At 42.1% G+C, this 26,521-nt stretch overlaps 2 protein-coding genes across 6 annotated transcripts in view; both read left to right on the forward strand.

Moving 5' to 3' along the window:
- Window positions 1-14,847, forward strand: part of casp8ap2 (caspase 8 associated protein 2) — a 39,862-nt gene extending 25,015 nt beyond the window's left edge. For 4 of the 5 annotated variants that reach the window (XM_061703771.1, XM_061703772.1, XM_061703774.1 and 1 more), the window contains 4 exons: window positions 1,846-4,199; window positions 5,690-8,402; window positions 8,787-8,886; window positions 13,938-14,847. In XM_061703771.1, coding sequence (XP_061559755.1) covers window positions 1,846-4,199; window positions 5,690-8,402; window positions 8,787-8,886; window positions 13,938-14,000 — 5,230 coding nt within the window. In that variant the 3' untranslated portion in view covers window positions 14,001-14,847. Of the gene's footprint in view, window positions 1-1,845; window positions 4,200-5,689; window positions 8,403-8,786; window positions 8,887-13,937 lie in introns of those variants that run through there. The other variant, XM_061703775.1, reaches the window with a different exon arrangement.
- Window positions 14,848-15,317: 470 nt separating this feature from the next.
- On the forward strand, window positions 15,318-26,221 carry gja10b (gap junction protein alpha 10 b). The gene is made up of 3 exons (XM_061703776.1): window positions 15,318-15,407; window positions 15,503-16,924; window positions 23,803-26,221. The coding sequence occupies exons 2-3, from the start codon at window positions 15,521-15,523 to the stop codon at window positions 23,839-23,841; spliced, it is 1,443 nt and encodes a 480-aa protein (XP_061559760.1). The 5' UTR covers window positions 15,318-15,407; window positions 15,503-15,520; the 3' UTR covers window positions 23,842-26,221.
- The last annotated feature ends 300 nt before the right edge of the window (window positions 26,222-26,521 follow it).

Raw genomic sequence — 26,521 nt, forward strand, 5'->3', positions numbered from 1 at the left:
CGATGCCAGCGACATGCAAATTAAGCTGTAAAATAAAATAATTGTGCTGGCAATTTTGGCAAATGTGTTTTTTTGTTTTTGTTTCTCCCCCCCCCTTGTCCAGTAGCCAGCCTGTGGCCCCATGATTACTTTCCCCTATGTCAGTGGTTCTCAACTGGTGGACCCACTTTTGGGTCGCAGACATGTTTTCAATGGGTCGTTGGACTTAAACTGGGAATAAAAGAAAATGACCGTGCTTTAGTTTTGAAGAGCTCGGAATGCCTCCTATTCACAGTCCTAAACGTAGGTGGCGACGATGCCTTATGATGCTAATGGACTCCTACTAGATTTCAGACAGAAGAAGAGCTATGGTTCGTATTCAGTATGCAAATCAGTATTGACAATGACTAAACGCAGGTACGATACAGACTAGAAAATCTGAATTATTTTGTATTTTTTTTTTATGAAGACAAAAAAGGCGAACATCAGTGTTTTGTGCAGCGAAGTGTTGCCACAGGATATCGTGAAGCCATCAAAACTCACGAGGCATTTGGAAACCAAACGCGCTTCTCACAAAGATAAAACTGTTGAGTATGTTCAAAGAAGAGTTAAAGACCTGAGGACATCACAAAAGTGTCTTACGTCTTTGTGCTCGAAGCAGGAACAGGCACTCTGTGCATTTTACGAAGTGGCACATCGTGTTCCCGAGTTGAAAAAGCTACACACAATTGCAGAAGAGCTTATCTCCCCTGCAGCCATGGATCTGGTCAGAGAGGTGTTTGATCACTCCTCGCTGGATACGATGAAAATTACACACCTTTCAAATGACACTTTAAGTCAGCGAATTAAAGATATGTCGGATGACATCCAACAACAAAGCACAGCCCACATTAAGTAAGGCAAGGGGTCATTTTGCATTACAAATGGACAAATCTATGGACATAATAAACACCATTTTACTCGTAAAACATGTCTGGGACGGGGGACTTACAGGAACAATTTCTCTGCACACGAGAGCTCTCTACTTCAACAACGGCAGAGGACATTTCAGCTCCATGGATTTTGTGTCTGTTGGCACACTTGTCATATTTTGTAATACAGTACGTCATGTGCAAACTGCCACAATTTCTTTTAAAATGGAATCTGTGTCTATGAGGACTGATGGTGGGTCCCGAAGCCTAACCAGTTGAGAACCCCTGCCCTATATAAAGCATAAAAAATAGTACACGAACTATACATGCTTGTGTATAAATTCAAGAATAATATATTTGAGGTGTCCAAGCAATAAGAGCTACATATAAAATTGTGTGGTGTTGACAAGAATAATAATTGTATTATCCTTGTTAATGTTATCATTCATTATAAGTGCTATTATTATTATTATTATGTTACTGTACATTATAATTTTTATCGAGTCTAGTGCACTTTCTAAATACTGCGGAATCATGAAGTCAAGGATGTTGGCTTTAATTGGATATGTCGTTTTGTTGACCGTTTTAGAACACGAAAGATTCAACATTTTGTTCAAACCATTTAGAGAAAGAGTTCTGCTTACACTGTGACATCCTCAAATAATTGTATGACAAAAAGTGTTTCGTTTTTATAAACTGCAGACTTCACCTTTAATGTACTGCAGTTAGTCAGTTTTTGTTTTTTCTCCAATTAGTGAACATTAAATAGCAACGTGACTGTTAATATTGGAACAATCAAGTAAATTGCTTGTTGACCACTTCTCTGACAATATATGAAATCTGAAATGTTCCCACGTGTTCCCTTTTATTTCCCATCCCAGTCACATGAGTAAAAAAATGGATTTCTAAAGATTATGATTTCTAATCATAATTTAACTCAAGCATTTCTCCACAGGTCAGGGAAAGGTCACTGTCATCATTCTAGAGTGAATAATCTTCATGATCAAAACTTCTCCAGTCAGGCCCTCACTATCTCCATGAGTAGAACTCCAAAATCTAAAACGCCCAGTCCTTCCAGGCATTCTTCTCCTCCTCGAGCATCATCATCATCAAGGGATAGTAGTCTTCCAAAGGTTCACCTTCGACCACCCAAAAGGGAAAATAATAGTCCTAACAACAAGGCCAGTGCCTCTTGCATTGTGACAAGAGTCTCTTCTTATAGCCATTCCAAAGGTTCCTCAAGTGGACATTGTCTAGTGCCTGACAAACGGAATGAGCTTTCTATCAGCAATTCTGTCATTAGTTCGACAACCCGGCATCGAGGGTCAGATAAGCACAAAACCAAAAACAGAGAGGAACAATGTCAGAAACTTGATACCCAAGACAGGAAGCACAGAACTAGTTCAGCTCATAGGAACAGTTATACCATTGAAAAGGACAGGTCTCATAAATTAGACAAAGACACTAGAAGAAGACATGACTCCAGGACGACATGTAAAAGCAGGGACAGCAAAAATGTAGATGGATATTGCAGATCGGAAAGGAGTAAAAGCCCTCCAATAAATAATTTGCATTCACAAGGTTCCTCGGATGCCTGTAGAGGGAGAACTAGAGAAAGGAGACATGAAATACCCCGCCTTGATTCTCCACATTCAACTCGTCATTGCTATACGAAGGACTACAGTCGACATTGTGGAAAAATCAAGATTACTGATGAGCATTCCAGTTCACAGATGGAAAATTCTGACTCAAAAGAACGGAAGAGATCTTCAACAAATCAGCAAGTAGAAAGCTGCGGTGATTTTTCCAAAGAGAGGCAATGGGATAGGCTTTCAAAAACATACCAGTGGAAGGGAGACAGACAACATAAAGAAATGACCAGTAGGCAGAGAAGGAATACTACATCTGAAAGAAGTAGACTAGATGAAAAACAGCCATCAGAAGAATCCCACAATGGCAAATGCAATGCCGTTAATACAGAAAGACAAGGAAAAATTGTGAAAACATCAGTCAAGGAACCAGTGGAGGAAAATAGTCAAAACAGGAAACTGTGCTTCATGGAAACACTAAATTTAACCCTCTCACCAATTAAAAAGCCAGTACCCAACAACACCAGCCAGGGTGGACTCACTGACTTGAATCACATATTTGAAGAAGGCCCAGATGATAGTTTGCAAGCTCATATGCACGTGATTGATCAAATCGACGACAATGAATTACATGCTAATCTGGAAGAGTTGCCTCCAGATTCTGTTGCAACTTCAGAAAAGTTGCGAGTGAAAGATGTCCTGGAAAAAGACACAAGCCATGGTGAAGCCCGTTTAGCTGGTCAGCAAGCAGAAGGCACTTCTGCCCAAACTATTTCATCCAGCCAATCCTCAGATTCAGCAGTGAATTGCATGGCTGCAGATGACACACCTAAAGCACAAGATAATACTTCTCTAACAGAAAAAGATGGGAACGATGAGGCCAAAACAAAATTGAGTCCAGACAGCCAATTGGATTCATATGAGCAACCAGATGTAACTGGTTATGGTAGTAGCATATTTGGAAACATTAAAGGTAAACAGACAAGCAGCCTTTTACAAAAAGTAGACTGTGCAAGCAACAAATATCAGTGTAATGCTGCTTCATTTGAAAACATTTCCAAAAGACAAATTCCTGGCACCATCTCTCTAGATAAGGCGATGGAATATGCAGGCACACCAAGGGATCCATTTCTCCCTGAAGACCGTATCGAGACTAATCCAGGAAGTCACCAAACTTATCCCATCACCCTACCTCGTGACTCTCAACCAGGAGCGAATCATCCTTCGTTTTCCAGTCCCCCCAATGAGAAGGACGCATGTTGTGCTCATGATGATTTCAAAGATGCAGATGCTGTATCCAGTACTATATGTCTGGAATTGGTTCCTCAACAGGGCCTTAGTTTGCCTGAGACAAAGTATGTTTTAGTGAATAAGGATAACAATGGCAGCTCAAACAGTGCAGCTGACCCGAGCTCATCCGCTGGCTGTATTGGCGTGTCAAAGGTCAGCAGCACAACAGAAGAAATTGCTCTCCTAAAAAGTGATTGTGAAGTCTCTGTCACACCAAAGAAAAACCCTTGCGAAAATAGCCATGCAAAAAAGGTTGAGGCTTCCAGTTCAGTGCTGTTACTTCATGATGAGGACTCCATGATGCGCACACTTTGCCATCTCGAGAGAATCCCAGATGCAATCAGCCCTTTAAGGAGTCCAATCCACCAAATGAAGACCAGTCATCTCGTTGTTCATGGAAAGCCCGGGCATGTCAAAAGCCTACAAAAAGGTAATGTTGGTAATCACCATATATTCTTCTCAATATTGTTCTCAAGAATGGGGGTTGAGTGACCTGCTGTGATACGATCCCAGTGTTTAGGTTGAGCTAATCTATATTAGCCATTCCATCGAATTGGTGCCATTTGCCTGTGTAAACTCGAATCGCTGTCTTTTGTTTTTTTTTTTAAAGCTCTAAATCTGATCGCACACGTATTGAACTACTCAAAACGTGTTTTGGCCCCTCTCAGGCACCTTTATTTTTTTTAATGTCTTTGTTGTATTGTACTCAAACTCTTCATTTGTGTAACAGAACTGAAAGTAACAGCGAGTGAGGTTAGCATAGAATTAGCTCATACAGTAAAGATAGCCACGTCATTTATGTTAATAGCATGTTGACACTAAACACATGTATTGAAAAAAATAATTTAGGTAACAGCACTGTGCTGAAATTTTAACTTTCCAATCATAGTTGAAATATCAAATTTACAGAAAAGTGCGAACTTGGCTTGCAGACGATGCAACTTCCTGTGGACCATGTGACTTGGTGGAATATTAAAAACGTTTCTGAGGGGGTAATGTTAGGGTAAATTAAGTGAAAACCCAGCGACATGACTAAAGAAAATAAACAGCATAGTTAGGGTAAGGAGAAAAAATAAATTTCTAAAGGATTTAAATTATTATATTTATTTATATTGATCTAATTTTAAGATGCAGGGACAGTCAAATGCTATTTTGAAGTCTTCAAGGTAGGTAAAATTAATATTTGAAATGTATCAAATATTCAATCAAATCAATGCACCTTAGACTTTTCTTTATTTAAAAAAAAAGCATTCCAGAGTTAATTTTCTTGTGCATTGACCGCACAAGACCGGGAAACAGCGGTGACGTACTGGAACTTGTTTCATTTGATGTTCCAAAGCACTTTGAATGAAGACTGAATTATGAGTATATCGATTACTGTGTGCATATAAACAAAAGTGTTTCTCCACAGCACTGGCTTTCTTGTAACTTTGTTGCAAGAAAGAAATTAGTTGTTACTTCTACATGCTGCATCACAATGTTTAATGAGCCGCTTTTAACTGCAACATTATTCACTGGAGTAATAATCCAACTGAATAATCTTGCCTGTTTGTTCAGTTATTACTAAAGTGGGAACAACTTTTATTGACCAGGCCGTATTTTCTTGATAGATCGTTTTCCTGTGACGTCGTGCACCGCTATGTTGGAGGTCGACGCATTGTTTTGTTTCGGTGCTTATTTAGTGTTTGAGTAGAGAATCCTCACAATCTCAAAGGCCAATATGGCGGACAAACAAATTCTGATCAAGTGATCGAGAACTATTTTTGTTTAATAGCTAATAGTTTGTGACTACTCTCTTCACTGTTTTGTGCAGATTGTGGTGATTATGATTGAGGATGTTGTGTCTTGCGCTTTCTTGTGTTTTTGCTGATGTAAGCTACCTCATCTAACCTGTTCTTGCATTCTCTTTCATGTGTGCAGAGTTCTCAAATACAGCTGATGAAGCCAACTCAAAGAAATTGGACTTAAACAAAGAAAACAAATATCCAGCTTGTCCTTTAAAATATGGAAAATTATCAGAACTGCCGTCAAATCTTTCTGACACTGAACGAGAGGAAGGGAACATTTTAAGTGGTGGTGAGGAGTCGCATACACCCCCTAATGCAACCAAGAGCGTTAAGGTTGCAGAAAAACGCAGAAATAAAGAAAAAGTTGTGGAGAGGAAATCAGAAGCAATGTGTTTTGCTTCAAAAGAAATGACTACAACAGGAAGTGTATCAACGCAAAGTCCAGGTAGTAAGAGCCGTTTTAAAACCGTTTGCCCAACATCAGCCAAAGCTCCTTTTTCAACAATAGAAGAAGTCATGGAAATGTTCACATCGGTTCGCTTGGAAATACGTAAAAAATACATGAAGCTTCACAAAACCTTTCCAAAGAAGAGTTTCTTTGGTGTAATGGAGAATTTCAGAGAGTCATTTGTGGAATGTGTGGATGGAGCCCATTTTGGTCATATATGCTGTCAGGCAATGGAGCTGAAATCAAAGCTGAAAGTAATAATTGCATCTGTGTTTAACAAAGTAGCAGACAATGGTATTGTAAAACGTATCTTTGACCAACAAGCTGTTGATCTGAAACAAAAGTTGTGGGTCTTTGTAGATAAGCAAGTTGACTTCTTGCTCAAGGACATTTATATGACACTGAAGAGCCTGTGTAGACCACCTACAACTGAAGAAAAGATGTCCAGTGAAAGACTTTTAAGCTTGCCAAATGGGAAAACACAATCTCAACAAAAAGATTCAAAAGGTACTCCAAGCACCCAGAAACAAATGAAATCCTTTGCTCCGCCTTATGAAACAGGCCTTGGTAGCAGAGGCAAAGATATAAGAATTACTCATGCAGAAAAAGAAAACAATTGTGCACATACACAGAATTATGGCGATACTTATCCAGGAGTGGACTGTCTTTCTCCTAAAAAGCCTTTGGTGTCAGGGAAACTGAAAATGGCTTCTTTGGTGGCCCCTCAAAGCACATCTGTGCTTGACAAAAGTGACTTTGAACTACTCACAGAGCAGCAAACTACCAGTTTAACGTTCAACCTGGTAAGAGATTCTCAAATGGGAGAAATATTTAAGTGTCTCCTGCAAGGATCGGACTTACTTGAAACCAGTGGAATAACAGGAGAGAGCACATCATGGACTCTTGGTACTCCAAAGAAGAATGGAGAAAGACTCATCAGCATTACAACTCCAAATAAATTCGACTCTCAGTCTACTTTTTTTTCCCCAACCAAATTTGATACTCCCTCCAAACTTATCGCTACATGGTCTAGTATTTCACCTTGGGAGATGTCACCACGGCCCAAAGATCAGGTCAGACCAAACCCAGCTCTACTTGATGAAAGCTGCTTATTAGAGGTTCCATCAGAGAATCAAGCAACACCGCAGTCCAGCTTCTTGTCACAGAGGGATTATTCTATTCTCACTGAAGATCTAGCAGTGTCCCTTACTATTCCATCACCTCTCAAGTCTGACAGCCACCTGAGCTTTCTCCAACCGTCTGGCATAACTACCGTATCCACCCCAGACAGTGTCATCAGTGCTCACATTAGTGAGGATGCTCTACTAGATGGTGAAGATGCTACTGAACAAGACATTCATCTGACCCTTGACACAGACAACTCTAGCCTTGAGTCTAGCAACAGTGTGGCCTCACAAGCAGCTGTGAATACTTTTGTGTTGAAGCCAGAATTGCCCATGCAGGCACTAGTGATGGAAAAGTCCAACGATCATTTCATTGTGAAGATTCGTCAGGGCACTAGACAGACAGATACAAATGAGAGCTTACGTCAAACACTAACAGAAAAAGATCATAATGCAGAAGATGTGGAAGCTCAGGAAAGCCAAGCAAAATATTTGTTCGACAAGATTAATAAACATACTCAGCCTTGCAATGTCATGCCTGCAAAATACCTCTCTGACCTTTCGGAAGACCCTGTAATGTGTCAAGATGAGACGAATGCTGTTGGTTCAACAGAAGATCATTTGAGACTCAAAGAAGAACCTTCACACTCAGACCATATGCCAACTCACTCAAAAGCTCGTGTGACCGAGGACTTAAACAATGTTGCTGATTCTCCAAAAGCTATTTTTAAAATGACTCCTTCCAAGGGAACTTTTCTTCAAAGCTGTAACCTTTCATTTGGGCAGAACATCAAAGCATCTCCTCTCTGTGTTACACTCCCGAATGATGAAAGCCCAAGTCCCACATTCCACATGGAGAAGCACAGTCCAAATCCCCTGTGTCCATCAGAAGCTATTCCTTCTGATTCACAGCCCAGTACTGTGCAAGGCAATAGTGAAAGCTCAAAAACAAATCAGATAAGCCATGTAGCTTCAAACCTTTCAGACTCGCAGAGTGAAATGGAGACATCAAGGTCAGACAAAATGGCGGAGGACACAAGTAGAGAGACAGGACAAGACAAAAAGGATTATGAGAAAAGTAAAAAACGGAAAAAGCACCATGAACAATCAAAAGCAAAGCGTTCAAGAAAAGATGACGAGAAACATATGGAACACCACGCACCCTTCAGCTTCAAAAAGGATGTTGACTCAAAATCCTTACCTTCATCCCCAAATAGTTTGTCTGCCATGAACGTCGTCAAGAAAAAGGGAGCTTTGGTCATAGCATGGACCAGGTCAGTACCCGATAGCACTACGTGTCCACATGAGATTAATGTTACGACAGAAAATTGTTAATAATCTCTAGTTCTATGATGGGTGTTTGAAAGTAATCTGATCGAAACACTAACTGTTACATCCACTGTTAAATTGTGAAATGAACGACTCAAGGACAGTGACTACACATACTCGCTTCCAACTGGCATCAAATATATCAAATATGCATACTGTAGGGGTACGCCCAATTCTTGTTAGATGGCTGATATGGCTGAACATAGAGGAACAATACTAATACAAAAAACAATTTTGACGTCAATACTGTTTCAAAGTGAAAAAGGGATTAAGGTTGCATGAGAAAAAATTTGAGCACAGCCAAACGTTTGTCATATATGGTGTTCCAGAGATGAAGATCGAGCCATTCTTGTTGACCTGAAAACAAAAGGTGCTTCACGCAAAACATTTGCTGCCTTGTCAGATAAGCTGAAGAAACCATCAGAGCAGGTAAGTTTCATTTCTCTTTAAAGCAAGAAAAATTACTTTATGAGTGAAGTCACTGTATGATTTGTACAGTATGATCGATCAATGATGTTCTCTTCCATCCAACACGTACGACACCGTTGGGTCGCGGGGGGCAGCAGCCTAAGCAGGAATGTCCAGACATCCTTCTCCCGGCCATTTTGTCAAGCTCTTTTGGGGGAGATCCTGAGGTGTTCCCAGGCCAGCCGAGAAACATAGTGCTCTATTTTCATCGACGACACATCTGCAGCGCAAATACTGGGGTATCCTGATTTTCATGCAAGCGCGAGGCTTCTTGCTATGTATGTTTGCCAATTTGGCAGACCAGTCTGGGACAAGCTGGGCGTTCCGGCGCAAGCGAATGTGTGTATTTTGAGATGTGCCCCGGCGGAGTGGCAATTTGGTGGCAGAGAGTCTGTCTAAACGTACGCCTGGGCAGACCACGTCTAAGTGCCACACATTAAAAAGACTGCTGGTCTAATATGAGTTTGGTGAAGAGGGCAAAGGTAGAGCTGTCCACATAGATTTTGCTGACGATGACACATTAAGCGACCTTAAGCTTTTCTGTGAGCAACCTCCATCAAATCAAAAATATTGGTTCAATCATTGTGATAAGTTCAGAGGTTGACATCCACATACATTTGGGTGACGATTGTAGTTTTGTGACATTAAAATTCCTTTAGCTTTTTCTCTGTAATGAGCGTATAGAGGTTGGGTCTTTTAAGTAAGGGTCTAAACATAGATGTCTTAAAAGCTACAGGTGCAGTGCCAGAGGAGAGGGATACGTTTCCAATGTCAAGATTAGAGGGTACGAGGGTGGGAAATGGCTCTTAAACGAATTTCCCAAGGAGACGTGTTGTCTGTTTTGATGCACTGAGTAGGGATTTGAAAAACTTCTCAAGATTCCAATTCCATTTTTGATACTGCTTAACGATTACATTCTTCATCGATTCTCTTTTCAATTCTCAAAATTGTAGTTTAGGGGAGAAAAACGTTCAAGGGGCTTAAATTAAAACATTTAAAAATACACTTTTTAGGCAGAAAGAGAAGAGGAAAGCACAGACCCTAGAACGGAATGTGGGGACTTTGACTGTTGTGACGATGACAGGAAAAGCTCGGGAGTTGGTGATTAGGTGAAAGGTTGATGTATTGTGTGTGGAAAGGCAGTAAGGCTAAAGGTTTCGGGGCAGGGTTCAAATTATTTGACCATGGTGTAGATGGGAAGAGAAATGGAGTAGGGGTTATTTTCAAGGAAGAGTTAGCTAAGAATGTCTTGGAGGTGAAAAAAGTACCAGATTGCGTGATGAGGCTGAAACTTGAAATTGATTAGTGGCTATGCCCCACAGGTAGGATGTGACCGAGAGGGTGCATGGGAGTTCGCATAACCAGTCTACATGTGTTTTGTGGACTTGGAAAAGGTCCACCGTGTCCCTCGGGGAGTCCATTGGGGGAGCTTCAGGGGTATGGGGTACCGAACACCCTGATACGGGCTGTTCGGTCCCTGTACGACCAGTGTCAAGAGTTTGGTCCGCATTGTTGGCAGTAAGTCACTCGTTTCCGGTGAGGGTTGGACTCGGCCGAGCCTGCCTTTTGTCACTGATTGGGTCCATTACTTTTATGGACAGAATTTCAAGGCGTAGAGGTGGGCCGGTTTGGTGGCCTTAGCATTGCATCTTTGCTTTTTGCAGATGATGTGGTTCTGTTGGCTTCATCGAGCCGTGATCTCCAACTCTCACTGCCGAGTGTGAAGCGGCTGGGATGAGAATCTGCACCTCCAAATCTGAGACCGTGGTCCTCAGTCAGACAAGGGAGGAGTATCTTGGCGTCTTGTTCACATGTGAGGGAAGAATGGAAGGGGAGATCAAGAGGCGGATCGGTGCAGCGTCTGCAGTGATGCGGACTTTGTATTGGTCCGTTGTGGTGAAGAAAGAGCTAAGACGGAAGGTCACGAGCTGTGTTTCGTGACAGAAAGAAACAAGCGTCCACAATAAATTTCTGGCGGAGCGACTGGCAGAGCGGTGTTTGCGTCGTAGATGCACACAACTGGGAAAGTTAACCGTTTCTTACATTCGCTAGCCGGCAAGGTAACGAGCTAGCGAGCTCAGGGCTGCCGCTAAAAAGCTCACTCGACCGTGGCGACATCGTTAAAACATCAGAGCTCGGAGCGGTGTGTGTGTGTGTGTGTGTGTGTGTGTGTGTGTGTGTGTTCGTTCCCCACAGAACGCGCGCGTGCACACACGTTTGGGAATGCTAACTGTTTATATAACCTAACAGCGGCACACGTTATCAATATCATTGAATTGACAGGTGAAGCAGCTCAAGAGCGGGCCTTAGTTACATTTCATTTATCCTTTATTTAACCAGATAAAAGCTTATTGAGATCAAATCCCTTTTTCAAAAGCCAAGAGGCAGCAGAAACTATACAGTACACAACACAACATTCATACAATCAAAAAAATGAAAAATAACACTGATAAAACAGAATATATGCCATCTGATTTAAAAACAGTGACAAAGCCCAAATGCTTTCGAGTACATGCATACATATTTTTTATATTTAGTTTTAATTCATTCGACTTTGGCAGGCATTTTTGGGCCTCTTTAGGTGGTTAATAACTCTATACCTATGTGCCAAATGTTTCGTATTTGTTGAAGTGCAAATTTGGCAAACAGAGCCTGTCTGATTGATTTTATATTTTGTATTTATCCACGATATTTTACTTATTGTTCGATATTACAATGCTAATGTTCAATATTCTTTAGAATTGAATGATTATTGTTCTTTAAAAGGATGTACTTGAATTATTATGCTCTATAATATCATTTTATCAGTGGCATAAAAAGAACATCAATCGTATCATCCATCCATCCATCCATCCATCCATTTTCCGTACCGCTTCTCCTCACGCGGGTCGCGGGCATGCTGGAGCGGGGTACACCCTGAACTGGATGCCAGCCAATCGCAGGACACTATCATTTATTTAGTTATTAATATAGTTATTCGTGCACTCACTGTTGTAGTCTTGCCACTCTGTGCTATTTATCTGTTGTTGACCAATACTGGCCACTCATGGGCTTGTATCTGCACCATTTGCACAATTGACACTGTTCCAGATTATCGCACTACTCGTCACTTTAAACTGCTTGAATTTCTTGAGGTCTCTGCGCCATTTGCACAATGGTCATTGTACCAGACTATTGCTCTTTTAGTCATTTCAAATCGCTAGAGGACTCTGCATCATTTCGGCAGTACCACCCTATTGGTAACCATTCATTGCTCAGTGTCTCTCCGCACTGTGCTTTTATGTCTGCAAAAGTGTTCTCTGTCAATGGACCGACTGTTGTCGTACTCGAGCGGCTCCGACTACCGGAGACAAATTCCTTGTGTGGTTTTTTTTTGGACCTACTTGGCAAATAAAGATGATTCTGATTCTGATGTACTCACTTTAACGAGGACATACTGTATGTGATCACTTACATGAGTAAACATGTACATATGTACTTCAACATACTGTAAACAATTCAGGCCCACACACACACACCTTAAATCCACATAATCCCAACCACCATGTACATGAATACATATTTTGTAGTGTTGCGAGAGTGCTGAATTTTGATTTTGACTCCTGAGATATGCGCAGTAAATGTCAAAATTACATTATCTTATTTTACTTACCGTAGTTTGAAAAGAATTTTGTTAAAGGACCGCACAACCTGGTATTGTATGTGTATATGTCATTCTGTAAATAAAACTCACAACATTATTGCATGTTTAGCAATGTCGTGCCAAGGCATAGTATTGAATTAATGAAAACTGAAAATAAAAATGTTAAAAAATAAGCGGTCTATATTTTGTCACTCAAAATGAGCCTAAGAAAGAAAATCTAAAAATATAAAGAAAATATTAGCGTTGCTCAGAGTTTTTCTGGTGGCGTGTTTGTTTTGGCTGGGACGCAATTGGTCCTAACAAAATCAAAATGCTCTTGACCAAATATCCAGAATGTTCCTGAGAGGTGATGAGCTCTGAGTTGGTAGCTCTGAATCAATGGCTAGATTTTAACATTTGGAATAGTGATTTACAGGAGAAATCAGAACATCGAGATATATATCATGTATCGCCATATACTGTAGTCTAAAAATATTGAGATGATGGTTTTGGCCCATATCGTGCAGCCCTAGTTTGAATAATTCCCAACACAACTGTATTTGTTTTTTCAACATAAAATGTATTTGAAATACAGTTGAGCTTTCATTTGTGCTATGAACTAGGAAGTAACTACATGAGAACAAGTATCACTGCCATTCAGCTTTTGTATGGAATTTTCCATTCAAATTCTCCACGTCAACAAGGGATGTCCCGTTAGGGGGTTAGGGTGGGTTCGGGTGGGAGTGGCGGGTGCAGTTCAAAGCCACCATCGATCCATCCGGCAACAACGACCTCCATGGCCGTAATATCCCTTTTAGATAAAGAACACAACCAAAATAACTTTAATATCGCATTTGTCATCATTGAATCATAATGAAGAATTTAAAGATTTGAATATTGTCTCAACAGCAATGGTACCCTTTAAAACAGTGACTCTCAAAGTGTCACTGAATCGCAATTTAAAATATGACATACAATTAAACATAACATTAGAATTAAGCTTGTACCTATGCAGCAGTTTTTGTCAAGGTTTTTTGTTTGTTTATTTTAAATCCAGTACAGTACTTTTTTAAATTTCCTGTACAATATATATATATATATATATATATATATATATATATATATATATATATTTTTTTTTACTTCAAGTACAGTTTAGTTGTATATAACATAAGTGTAGTAAATGCGCTTTTTAGGATTAAAACCTTTGCCTCTTTTGAAAAAAATATTTTTATTTATTTGACTGTATTTAAATGTTGGCCATTATTATAGTCCTTGGAGAGCGGAATACTTTTTGAGGTGGTACTTGGTGTAAGAAGAACTGCTTTAAAGTATGAAGTTGAACATGCACACAATGACAGTTTACGGTGTTCCTTTTATTGTTTCGCAGGTTGCTCAGAGGTTTTACCATCTTATGAAGCTCTTCAAGAAGCAGGGAACTTTGAATACCTGATCAACCAAAGGTGTTTTTATTTCGTGTTTTCCTTCAAATAGTTATTGAAGCATTTATAACATACAAGAGTAACGTCAGTACAGGTATGAGATATATATATATATATATATATATATATATATATACATGTTGTAGTTTTCATACAGTATATCAGGCACAAGAATGGTGACTTTTGTTAGGCAGCTAAATTCATTTACTCCAAGATTGATGACAACAACAATCCCCCTTAAAGGCCTTATCATCGGACTGCAATTTTCAGTGTTTATCCTATGGACAATTTGATGCATGTAAACTGTCCCAAGTTTTTCAAGGACAAGAAGTGGATAGCATTTCTATAGAATGCAGACTTTCAAGAATTACAGATGTGAAATTGTTAACCCTTGCAGTCAAATGTGTTTTGGCAATCCTCATTGGAATGCATCACTGTTGATCTTACATGTGCACAAATTCATTTTTTTTCTTTTTTGTTTTCCAATTGTTAACTAGTCTTGCTGATGACAAGTTGCAAAAATCTTTGTCTGAGTTGATCCTGTTATTGTGAGCTAGCAATACCTCAAGAAATTGTAAATCTTTTAAAAATATTTGGTGTTTTAATGCTTGTAAGACTGGTCTGTTTTTGAGGATGGCGCAAATCTAACCAATACATTTCCTCTTATTTCAACCTAAATGTTATATCTCCTAGACTGCAGTGACGTTTTGTTGGATCATTTTTCATACAAGCATGTTTGATTCAACCTGTTTCATATTAAAACATTGGATTCAGTGTTGTGAATAATATATATAGTTCTTAGGTCGAAATAAAGTTTAATTTATTCTTGTGCGGGTTTTTAATTTGCTGTTTATTAAGAACATGATCGCACCATAAATGTCACATGATAAACATCCGTTGCCACAGTTTGTATTATTTATTGCAAGTTGTCTTCTTGTCATCCCAAATGATGGGATTGTTGAAAATAGTTTTTCAGCAGATAAGATTTCTGAACAGGGGCGTGCCATCAATTAATGGCTCCCTCTCATGGGAAACAACTTGCTGCCATTTCTAATATTCTAATATTGCCCCTGAGCAGAACTGAAGTTGAAAGCTGAAATTGAAAAAAGAGTTTTACACACACGCTTGGTCATTGCATTTCCATTCTACGTTGGGAGGCTATAAACATAAATATTAAGTAATCAATATGACTAAATACAAATAGGTCAGTTGGTACTATTTCCAATATAGTGACCTGTTAAAAGTAGCAGAGTGAAACTAACCTCAGGGTACGATAAGGTCATGCGGGATCAATTGTAAATTGGAGACCTAGTTCCCAACAGCTACGCAATAGAGTCAGCATCATGGGACGGTCGTGTCTCTTCTCTCTCGACGAGAACGATGACGAATGAGACCCTATTCGCAAGGACCACAGATGAGTGAGTAAAAAAAACCTTAATTTCACAAATGTTTTGATCCTCCATTTTAACCAAATTGTCTGAAGAATCACATCAAAACTTTGTTTCTCCGGCAGCAAAAAATGTGACAGAAGATGGGGGATTGGAATTTGTTGGGCAGCATTTTAGAGGAGGTCCATATTCACTCCACCATTGTAGGGAAGATCTGGCTCACCATCCTTTTTGTTTTTCGTATGCTTGTGCTGGGTGTTGCAGCAGAGGACGTCTGGGATGATGAACAGAGTGAGTTTGTTTGCAACACAGAGCAACCTGGGTGCAAAAATGTTTGCTATGACCAGGCTTTCCCCATCTCCTTGATCCGTTATTGGGTCCTTCAGATCATATTTGTGTCATCTCCGTCTTTGGTCTACATGGGTCATGCATTGTACCGTTTAAGAACCATCGAGAAGGAGAGGCACAGAAAAAAAGCATGTCTGAAAGCTGAACTGGAGGTGACGGACGCTGTTCTCGACCAAAAGCGAATAGAACGGGAGCTCAGAAAACTAGATGAACAGAAGAAACTAAGGAAAGCTCCCCTTCAAGGCTCCCTGTTACGAACATATGTTTTCCATATCTTGACAAGATCTGTATTGGAAGTGGGTTTTATTATTGGTCAATGTGGTCTGTTTGGCTTGGGCCTGCCTCCTCTGTACAAATGTGAGAGGTTGCCTTGCCCCAATAGTGTGGATTGTTTTGTATCACGACCGACCGAGAAGAACATTTTCATGGTTTTCATGCTGGTTGTAGCCGGAGTTTCTTTATTCCTCAACCTTCTTGAGATCTTTCATCTGGGGATGAAAAAAATCAAACAAAGTTTGTATGGTTATAAATATGGAGATAATGACAGTGCGTGCAGGTCAAAGAAAAACTCCACGGTGCAGCATGTTTGCATATTCCCAAATTCCTCCCCACAAAGACTGATGCAACTTCCACAAATGGTCTGCTCAGTTGTGTCGAGCTCTCACAAAGAAACTCAGCCGTTGAATCTGACAGCCATAGCTCCTCTTAATCAGGAGCCTAACAGTGGCAACCAATTCCCAGCACAGGCTCACCAGCCAAGCCAAGTGGACATCCAGAGTATGCGGCATCTGAGAGCTATGGAGAGGCAACACACTCTGGACATTTGGATGCAATCGTCTTGCAGTGATTTAGATGCTCCTCATCACTCTGGGATGCTGCAGTATACTGGACCTCGAACTACATTAATGGCCAGCCACATGGAGATCCCTGCAGCCCAGAGCAATTTCGAGAGAAAACAAAGTGATATGGGTGTGTATAAAGGACTTAGTGACACAAGTGATTCTCCTGGGAGTGACCGCTTCTCGACAGCCCGGAAAAGCAGTTTCATGTCCCGAGGAATGTCTGATGGAAGGCAGGGCAGTCCGTCAGCCAGTCTATATTCTATGAATGGAATGAGCACTGAGGCCCAGAACCTCAACAAGAAAGAGAGTCCTGTAGTGACTCCACCACCTCCAACTTCTGGGAGGAGAATGTCAATGGTGAGAATATATAAAAGGTTTACATTCAAAATAAGAATTGAATGGATTCATGTTTTGGGATGTGGGAGGAAACCGGAGTACCGGGGGGAAACCCACGCAGGCACAGAGAGAGAACACGCGACCTCCACACAGGTGAGGCCGGATTTGAACTGTGAGGCGGATGTGCTAACCAGTCGCCCACTGTGCCGCCATACACAGCAGCTGAAATAGGTACTTAACACGTCACCGTTTTTCTCAAATATGTTTCCAAAGGTGCCTTTGACCTGTACATTTCACCAGATGTTGCGAACAACCCAAGTAATCCGTATACATACGTACAAAGAAAGTAGAACAAATAAGATTAAATTAAGATGTGTGCAATAATGTGAAATTACACGGGGGGGAGTATTATTGTACAACGCCAACTGGTATTTATTTAACACTTTGAACAAAAGCCTTTGTTTGCGATGACAGCTTCAAGACTCCTCCTGTATGGAGAAGCTAGTCGCAAGCATTGCTCTGGTGTGATTTTGGCCCATTTCTCCACACAAGCAGTCTTCAAATCTTGAAGGTTCCGTGGGCTTCTTTTATGGACCTTGAGTTTCAGTTCTTTCCATAGATTTTCGATTGGATTCAAGCCAGGTGATATGCTGGGCCTTTCTAGCAGCTTTATTTTATTTATTTTTTAAACCAATTGAAAGTTTCCTTGGCAGTATGTTTTGGATCGTTATCCTGCTGAAATGTCCACCCTCGTTTCATTTTCATCATCCTTCTAGATGGCAGAAGATTTTTGTCAAGAATGTCTTGTTTGCCCATTCATCCTTCCTTCAATAATGTGAAGTTTACCAGTACCATTTGATGAAAAGCAGCCCCACACCATCATGCTCCCACCCCCGAACTTCGCTTGTTTGAATGGCGTTTTTAGGGTGCCATTTCTCCTCCAAACGTGGTGTGTATTATGGCATCCAAACAGTTAGGTTTTTCTCTCATTTGACCAGACTATATTCTCCCAGTATTTAACTGGCTTGTCCAAATGTTGTTCACCAAACTTTAAACAAGCTTTGTCATGCTTTTTTTTCTCCGGCAATGGGGTCTTGCGTGGTGAGCGTGCATACAGGCCATGGCAGCAGAGTACATTACTCACCGTTTTCCTTGTGACGAAAGCACCTGCTAATTCCAGGTCTTTTTGAAGCTCTCCACAGGTGGTCCTTGGCTCTTGAACAACCTTTCTGATTATTCTTTGCACTCCTCCGACAGAAATCTTATTGGTGGTATGATTGGCTTTCCACTTACGTATTATGGCCCCGACCGTGCTCACTGGAACATTCAGAAGCTTAGATTTAAGCCTGAAACCAATGCCATCGTTATGTTTTGTAACAATTACTTTACGATGGTCTTGAGACAGCTCTTTGGTCTTACCCATCATGAGATGTGTCTTGACTCACACCTTGGCAATGAGACGTTTTTGTAGGCCATCAATTAGGACTAACCAGCTGATATTCATGTGTACTGACAAGGGGCTGGATTGCTGTTTGATTATTGATAGATTTTAGCTTTTTTGCACCTCCCTTCATGTCCATCCATCCATTTTCTACCGCTTATCTGAGGTCGAGTCACGGGGGCAGTAGCTTTCTTTAGCAGGGACGCCGAGACTGTCGGGAAGTCGAATCTCAGATTCAGGAGCAGCAGTGTGGTTTTCGTCCTGGCCGTGGAACAGTGGACCAGCTCTACACCCTCGGCAGGGTCCTCGACGATGCACGGGAGTTCACCCAACCAGTCTACATGTGTTTTGTGGACTTGAAGAAGGCGTTCGACTGTGTCCCTCAGGGAGTCCTGCAGGGGGTGCTTCGGGAGTATGGGGTACCAAACCCCGATACGGGCTGTTCGGTCCCTTTACAACCGGAGTCAGAGTTTGGTCCTCATATCCGGCAGTAATATGAGGACCAAACTCTGACTGACACCCTCCTCTCCAGCACCCCTGAATAGACCTTACCAGGGTGGGCTGAGGTGATGCCCCTGTTGTTGGAAAACACCCTCTGGTCCCACTTCTTAAAAAGGGGGACCACCACCCCAGTCTGCCAATCCAGAGGCACTGTCCCCGATGTCCATGCAATGTTGCAGAGGCGTTGTCAACCAGGACAGCCCCACAGCATCCACAGCCTTTAGGAACTCCGGGCGAATCTCATTCACCCCCAGGGCCTTGCCACCGAGGGTCTTTTTAACCACCTCAGTGACCTCAACCCCATAGCTAGGAGAGCCTGCCTCACAGAACCCAGACTCTGCTTCCTCATTGGAAGACGTGTCGGTGGAATTGAGGTGGTCTTCGAAGTATTCTCCCCACCGACTCACAACGTCCCAAGTCGAGGTCAGCAGCGCCCCATCCCCACTATACACAGTGTTGATGGTGCACTGCTTCCCCCTCCTGAGACGCCGGCTGGCGGACCAGAATATCCTCGAAGCCGTACGGAAGTCTTTCTCCGTGGCCTCACCGAATTCCTCCCATGCCTGAGTTTTTGCTTCAGCGACCACCAAAGCCGCATTCCGCTTGGCCAGCCGGTACCCATCAGCTGCCTCAGGAGTCTCACAGGCCAAAAAGGTCCGATAGGACTCCTTCTTCAGCTTGACGGCATCTCTCACCGTTGGTGTCCACCAACGGTTCGGGGATCGACCACCTGCGGCCACAGCTCCGGTCGGCCGCCTCAGCAATGGAGGCGCGGAACATGGTCCACTCGGACTCGATGTCCCCCGCCTCCGCTGGAACATGAGCAAAGTTCTGTCTGAGGTGGGATTTCAAACTGCTTCTGACAGGGGATTCTGCCAGACGTTCCCAGCAGACCCTCACAATAACAATACGCAATACAATACGTTTTGGGTCTGGCATCTTCCCCCACCATCGGTGCCAATTGCACGTGTGGACACCCTGATGCTTGAAGATGGTGTTCGTTATGGACAATCCGTGGTCAGCACAAAAGTCCAATAACAGAACACCGCTCGGGTTCTGATCGGGGGGCCGTTCCTCCCAATCGCGTCCGGGTAAGGGAATCCTCAATCCAGTTATATTTTTCATCATAGGAGTCTTTTAGCCGTGCTTTGTCCGATCCCTCACCTAAGACCTGTTTGCCATGTGTGACCCTACCTTAGCTCCTAGGATCATTGGGACACACAAAACTTCCAGGAGGGGCTTTCTTCATGTGTTCAATACTTTTTCCCTGTGTCATTTCACACACCTTAATTTCTGAGCTTATTTGTTCTACTTTCTTTGCATGTATGGATTACTCGGGTTGTTCCCAACATCTGTTGAAATTTTCAGGTCAATCGCACCTTTGGAAGTATATTTAGTGAGAAAAATGGTGACTTGTTAAATACTTATTTCCGCCGCTTATATATGTCCGTGTGTATACGTATGTGTGTAAATGTATATATATGTTTGTGTGTATATATACCCAAAACCCTCATAAATTAGATGGGGCAACAAACAACCATTCGCACTCACAGTCACACCTACGGGCAATTTAGAGTCTCCAATTAATGCATGTTTTTGGGATGTGGGGGGAAAGCGGAGCGCCCGGAGAAAACCCACGCAGGCACGGGGAGAACATGCAAACTCCACACAGGCGGGGCCGGGGATTGAACCCGGGTCCTCTGAACTGTGAGGCTGACACTCTAACCGGTCGCCCACCGTGCCGCTTCTTTTAATCAGTAATTATTAAAAAAAAAAAAAAAAAAAAGTATTGCACCACGTTCTACATAAATAATTTCCAGGGTTGCTTTTGCTCTCAACCAGAGTGGCTTCTGACTTAAAAAAATAATATTCAAAAAGTATTCAATGCAGCTTGTCTGTCGTAAATTTTAAACACAGCACTGTTAACATATTTGAAAATGTCAAAGGGCAACACATATTCTGTCTGTCGCAAAGTGAAAGGATTTTCCTTCTTCCACCAAAATGTATAATATCTTTCCATTTTACACTGTTGCATGCAGAATTGTGAACATTTGTTAAAACATGCAGCCCCCTACGTGGGTGCCACTACTACTTTCCTAATCAATCTGCTCCATTGTGGCACTATTAAGCCCTAAAGTTTGACAGGCCACGCCGCTCACCTGAAAAGTCCGATCGAAACTTCTTTCACCATTCCAGCTTAATTTGCTCGAGAAATCATTCACTCTTAAGCAGATGAGTTTTGAGTTCAAAAGTTTTGAGATGAGTTTTGAGTTTTCTGCAAAAGCCATTGTGGGCGCAACAAAGGCCCAAACTATTTACGGTATCTCACATGTCGAGATTTTGAAAGGCCACAACACTCTTCCCATCAGCGCAATTAGCTTCCAACTTCACAAACAATTCCAGTTCATTGTATTTTACACAATGGCCCCAAAATGCATAGACATAAACCATGGTGAATTTGATCCAAATTGCATAAACTAACATGAATTCATGTGACATTTCCTCATGGCTGGAAACTGCTCTCCTACAACCCCAATTCCAATGACGTTGGGACGTTGTGTTAAACATAAATAAAAACAGAATACAATGATTTGCAAATCATGTTCAACCCATATTTAATTGAATACACTACTGTTTCATGTTCAATCTGATAAACTTGATTGTTCTTAGCAAATAATCATGAACTTAGAATTTGATGGCTGCAACACGTTCCCAAAAAGTTGGGACAGGTGGCAAAAAAGACGGAGAAAGTTGAGGAATGCTCCTCAAACACCTGTTTGGAACATCCCACAGGTGAGGAAGCTCATTGGGCACAGGTGGGTGCCATGATTGGGTAGAAATGGAGCTTCCCTCAATTGCTCAGTCATTCACAAGCAAAGATGGGGCGAGGTTCGCCTCTTTGTGAACAAGTGTGTGAGAAAATAGTCCAACAGTTGAAGGACAATGTTCGTAGTAAAAGAGTGCGGGAACTAGATTGGCCTGCCTGCAGTCCGGACCTGTCTCCCATTGGAAATGTGTGGCGCATTATGAAGTGTAAAATAGGACGACAAGGGAGACCCCGGACTGTTGAACAGCTGAAGCTGTACGTCGAGCAAGAATGGGAAAGAATTCCGCCTCCAAAGCTTCCACAATTCGCGTCCTCAGTTCCCAAACGTTTATTGACTGTTGTTCAAAGAAAAGGGGATGTAACACAGCGGTCAACATGAGCCTGTCCCAGCTTTTTGGGAACGTGTTGCAGCCATAAAATTCCAAGTTAATGATTATTTGCTCAAAACAATAAAGTTGATCAGTTTGAACATTACATATCTTGTCTTTGTAGTGAATTCAATTAAATGTAGGTTGAACATGACGTGCAAATCATTGTAGTCTGGTTTTATGTTGAACACAACGTCCCAACGTCATTGGAATTGGGGTTGTACATACGTGTCACAAATGCCAAAACAGAACCATCTTGGCAAGGACACGCAGAAGAATCAGTTGTGCTTCTTCTCGCACTCCGTAACCGTCATTGGCTCTACGTGTCACTCATTGCAAGTAAGTTACTGTATCTAATCATGTTACATTTTCTACTTGTGTTTTCTAAATAACATGACAGAATTTGGCATAAAGGTTAAGGACACTGACATAGACAAAAAAAATAATACTTTCAACCATGCAGGTGTAATTAGCAGAAAATGTCACACTGAGGTCTAGTTCGATTTGCTTGGACAAAATATCCTCTGTGCCGTAGGCCTACGTGGTACATCAGAAAAGCTCCAAGACTGGTTTCACAAAAGCTATATTTCATACCCAAACTATGAGTTCCCCCCCCCCCCCTTCAATTTGGTACTGGAGCATTTGCTTCGTTCAGTATGTGAGAAGAGGCGAGAGTTGTGGCAGCCTTACCATGACAACGCACATGTTCACGATGCCCTGAGCGTCCCTGCCGCAGAAGAACATCGTCACGGTGACCTGACCTTGCTCCGTGTGGATTCCCCCCCGAGTTTTTTGCTTTGATTTGCGAGTGCGAACTCGAGATTGGAGCACTGTATGATGGTTGATGACTTGACTCGCTTCGCAACAAGCAGGATTTTTGCTGCTATTATTAGTAACAGTTCTTCAAAAGAGGCTTCGAGCTGTTTATTGCCACTCCCAGATGGTTACCGTCAAACAAAATAAAGAGAATTACATTTGTATTTGAAACAACCACACAGCCTCCATCGAACATACAATGGAAATCACCATAGCCACACGGGCTAACAATTAGCATCTACCGTATCTGGCGGTGTTGTTACCCTTTAATAAGCAACGGACATCTGAACACAAAGTTAACAATACTCACATACATATAATCTTTATCCTCTACAAAAAAAAAAAAAAAAACCACTGATGATCTAAAAGAGGAGTTACATCTGAATGAACAGTGAATCCTTCTGTTTGCGTATACTGCCCCCAGGTTGCGCACAACAGACTGAGCAGCACAATGTCCATTGAAGGGGAAAGTGAGAAGTTTTTTTTTATTCGATTAAATTATGTCATTACTTCAGGTTTTTTTTTTTATACACGTTATAGGAGAGCGCTATTTTTCTCATTAAAAAAAAAATTCCCAAAATGTTTTGGGGGGCTTTTGGGCGGCTGCTACGGATGAATGGCATTTCCATTCGTTCAAATGAGGAAAGGTGATTTTTGGTAAGGGTTTTGAGTCAAGAAGCACATTCTCTCAACGCACCTCGAAGCAGTCGATCTTTTGGACACTAGTCCTGGAACATTTCTGACACACCTTGTATGTGTCATGAACAGATGGTGATCATGGCTGCAAACACTTGAATTGATTTCTTCATTTATCTTACAAAACAGCATTTTATCTTCAGGGTTTTTTTTTTTTTTTTTTGCTAAAAAAAATATAAACATAAGAAGATTGTTTGAAGTTTGTCGCTGGTTTAGCAATATCCTTAAGTGACTTTATTTTTCGTTTCAGAGCATGCTTCTGGAGCTATCTTCCATCATGAAAAAGTAAACTTGGAAATCGGTTGTGGAAGTGGACTGGGAGCTGACCGAGTCGACCAAATCTCTAGATCTTGGATGGGCTTTTTCTCCGTTTTCAACACATTCAATATTCAAACCTTATTCATTGGCACTGGTGAAATGGATCTTCTACAAGAGCAGACCACAGCATGTAATCGCTTAACATTGTCCCTTTTGTGAACTTTTGAAACTTTTGCCAAGGTATGTTTTGTATGAACGCCCCAAAGAAAACACACAAAAATACATGGGGACCTGGGGGCGGTAAAAATGCTTCTCTGCAAGTGAGGTAACGGAGCGACCAAACTGAAAGGTTACGGTCGATAAACAAACGAAAAAGTATCGGTTCGGTTTAGGTTGTTCATACCCGTAGGTAGATTTGTTTTGCAGCGCGAGTGATGCACGTAGACACGACAACCACGACTGTAGACGATCATGAACAAAAGTCCTATCAAAACCTCACTTCTACCTTGTGTGCGCAATGCTACTTGATTGGTATGCTATCGTTTATCTCGATATTCGCTGCTGCAATAATGACATTTCTAAAGCGCTCGTTTTTGCATTTTGGGACTGTGAACCTGGAGATGAAATTCACTGTGCAAAGGGTGGGGCTCATCTTTTAAGAAGGAGCTCGTTAGGCGCTGTAACTGAACCTTCCTCTGGTGCACAAAGATGCTGGACTCAGCTGTGACTCACGACAAGACCATTTAACACTGTGGTTCAAGGAAGTTTTCTTCTTCAAACAAAACACACGAACGCTGGTGCCCCTTTTTGCCCACAGCTTCACAATTTGCTTCGAAGTTCAGCATGGAGTCCAAAATTGTCCCAAGGTATTTGCATGATCGAATGATGAAACCATGATACATTTTCCACCGTTTGACCCTTGACAGAGGTGCGTTCCTTCTAAAATCGATGATCGTGTCTTTTGTCTTCGATATGTTTAACTGAAGATAGGACGTCCTCGCACTATCCGGCAAAGTCGTCGGTGACCGACCGATGGGTCGTCTCATCGTTCTGGAGCAGACTGACGATGACAGTCATCTGCATACTTTAAGATGCTCCTACTTTCACATCTGCTCTGGCACAGATTTGTGTAGCGCATGAAGAGAAAGGGTGAAAGCACTTGTGGGGAGTCAGTTGAGGAGCAAACCTGGATTTGCAAGCAATACTACGGTTCGGGGATCAGGGCAAGGGTGCATGGCGGAGTGTCAGTTGCCAGCCCAAAACTATGTACAGTGTGTAATATCCCAACACGTTCAATAAACTCATTTTAAAAGGACGCTCTAAGGACTATAATTGGAGCCGTATCAAAACAACAGCAACACCTGCCTTTGCAAAGATAATGCTCAGTTTACATTGATGTGAGGTATGTATTCAACCAATGCTGTGCAATGTTGGTTACTACTGTTAGATATTGTTTTTTCGATCGCGTAAGCAACATTTTGATGACTCCTCTGCTGCAGATTTCCCACCTCAAGGTTGCAATTTCTCAAGATGTTAAGCAAGGCGCTCTTGACACATCCTGACTGCATTGACCTATTTTGCAACTACACTTAAGGTCAGAACCGTTGCCCTCAAGATAACAGATTCATTCCCCCACACACTCTGGTTAGGGTGACGGGCAAGTTAAATAGAGGGACAAGAACCCGGACCGGCAGACTGGATGCTCGACTCGTTGAATGACCTCCGGGGCTGTATCTACTTGTGTGCGCGATGGCTATTTGCTCAATATACAGTCTATCTGAACTAATTTCCTCCTCTGTCTATTGTCTCCCTTCATGAGCCTATCAACAAAAGAACACCACCGTACACCGCTGGGGTGAAATATAATGTATGCCTTTGTTAGTGTTATTCAAAATGGATCGTGTAGTCCATGACATTTGACAGATTAACAGTCTTTGTAAGAAGAAAGTTAAGCGGTTTTGTTGAGCAACTCGTATGTTAATTTATGAAGAGCTCTTCACACAGCTTCAGAACTGAGATAAAAGCCATCCATTTTCTTCGTCTTATCCGTGCAGTCACGGGAGCAGCAGTTTAAGCAGAGAAGGCCATACTTCCTTCTCCCCAGCCACCTCATCCAGCTCTTCTGGGAATAGACCAGCCGGGAGACAAAGTCTCTAGCGTGTCCTGGGTCGTCTCCGGGGCCTCCTGCTGGGTTAGGGTGAGGGTTCGTCTTCCCGTGAGGAGATTCGCCCTCATCTGGCGCCTCACAATGCGGAGGAGGAGCGCCTCGCCGCTAAGCCACTCCCGGTTGACGGAGCTTCTCACCCGAGCTCTAAGGGAGAGCTGCGGAGGAAACTCATTTCGGCCGCTTGTATCTGTGATCTTGTTCTTTCAGTCACGACCCGCAGCTCGTGACCGCAGGCGAGGGTAGGAATGTGGATCGACCGGTAAATCGAGAGCGTTGCCTTTCGGCTCCGCCCCTTCTTTACCACAGACCGATACAGTCTGTACGACAGCAGATTCTTCCATCACTCGTGAACAAGACCTCAAGATACTTGAACTCCTCCACCTGGGGCAGGATCTCATCCCCGACATGGAGAGGGCAGGGTCCCAGATTTAGAGGTGCTGATTTCCATCCCAGCCGCTTCACACTCGGTTGTGAACTGCTCCAGTGAGAATTGAAGGACATGGCATGGCATGCTTAAGCCAAAAGAAACCACATCATCTGCAAA

The sequence above is a fragment of the Phycodurus eques genome, chromosome 18 (genome assembly GCF_024500275.1).
Source record: "Phycodurus eques isolate BA_2022a chromosome 18, UOR_Pequ_1.1, whole genome shotgun sequence".
Classification (NCBI taxonomy): domain Eukaryota; kingdom Metazoa; phylum Chordata; class Actinopteri; order Syngnathiformes; family Syngnathidae; genus Phycodurus; species Phycodurus eques.

What these genes read in the sequence shown, in the direction of transcription:
- gja10b (XM_061703776.1), top strand. Translation starts at nt 15,521, where the DNA reads ATGGGGGATTGGAATTTGTTGGGCAGCATTTTAGAGGAGGTCCATATT. An exon ending in CTGGGAGGAGAATGTCAATG is followed by an intron (nt 16,925 to 23,802) that starts GTGAGAATATAT and finishes TTTTCGTTTCAG; the next exon opens with AGCATGCTTCTGGAGCTATC.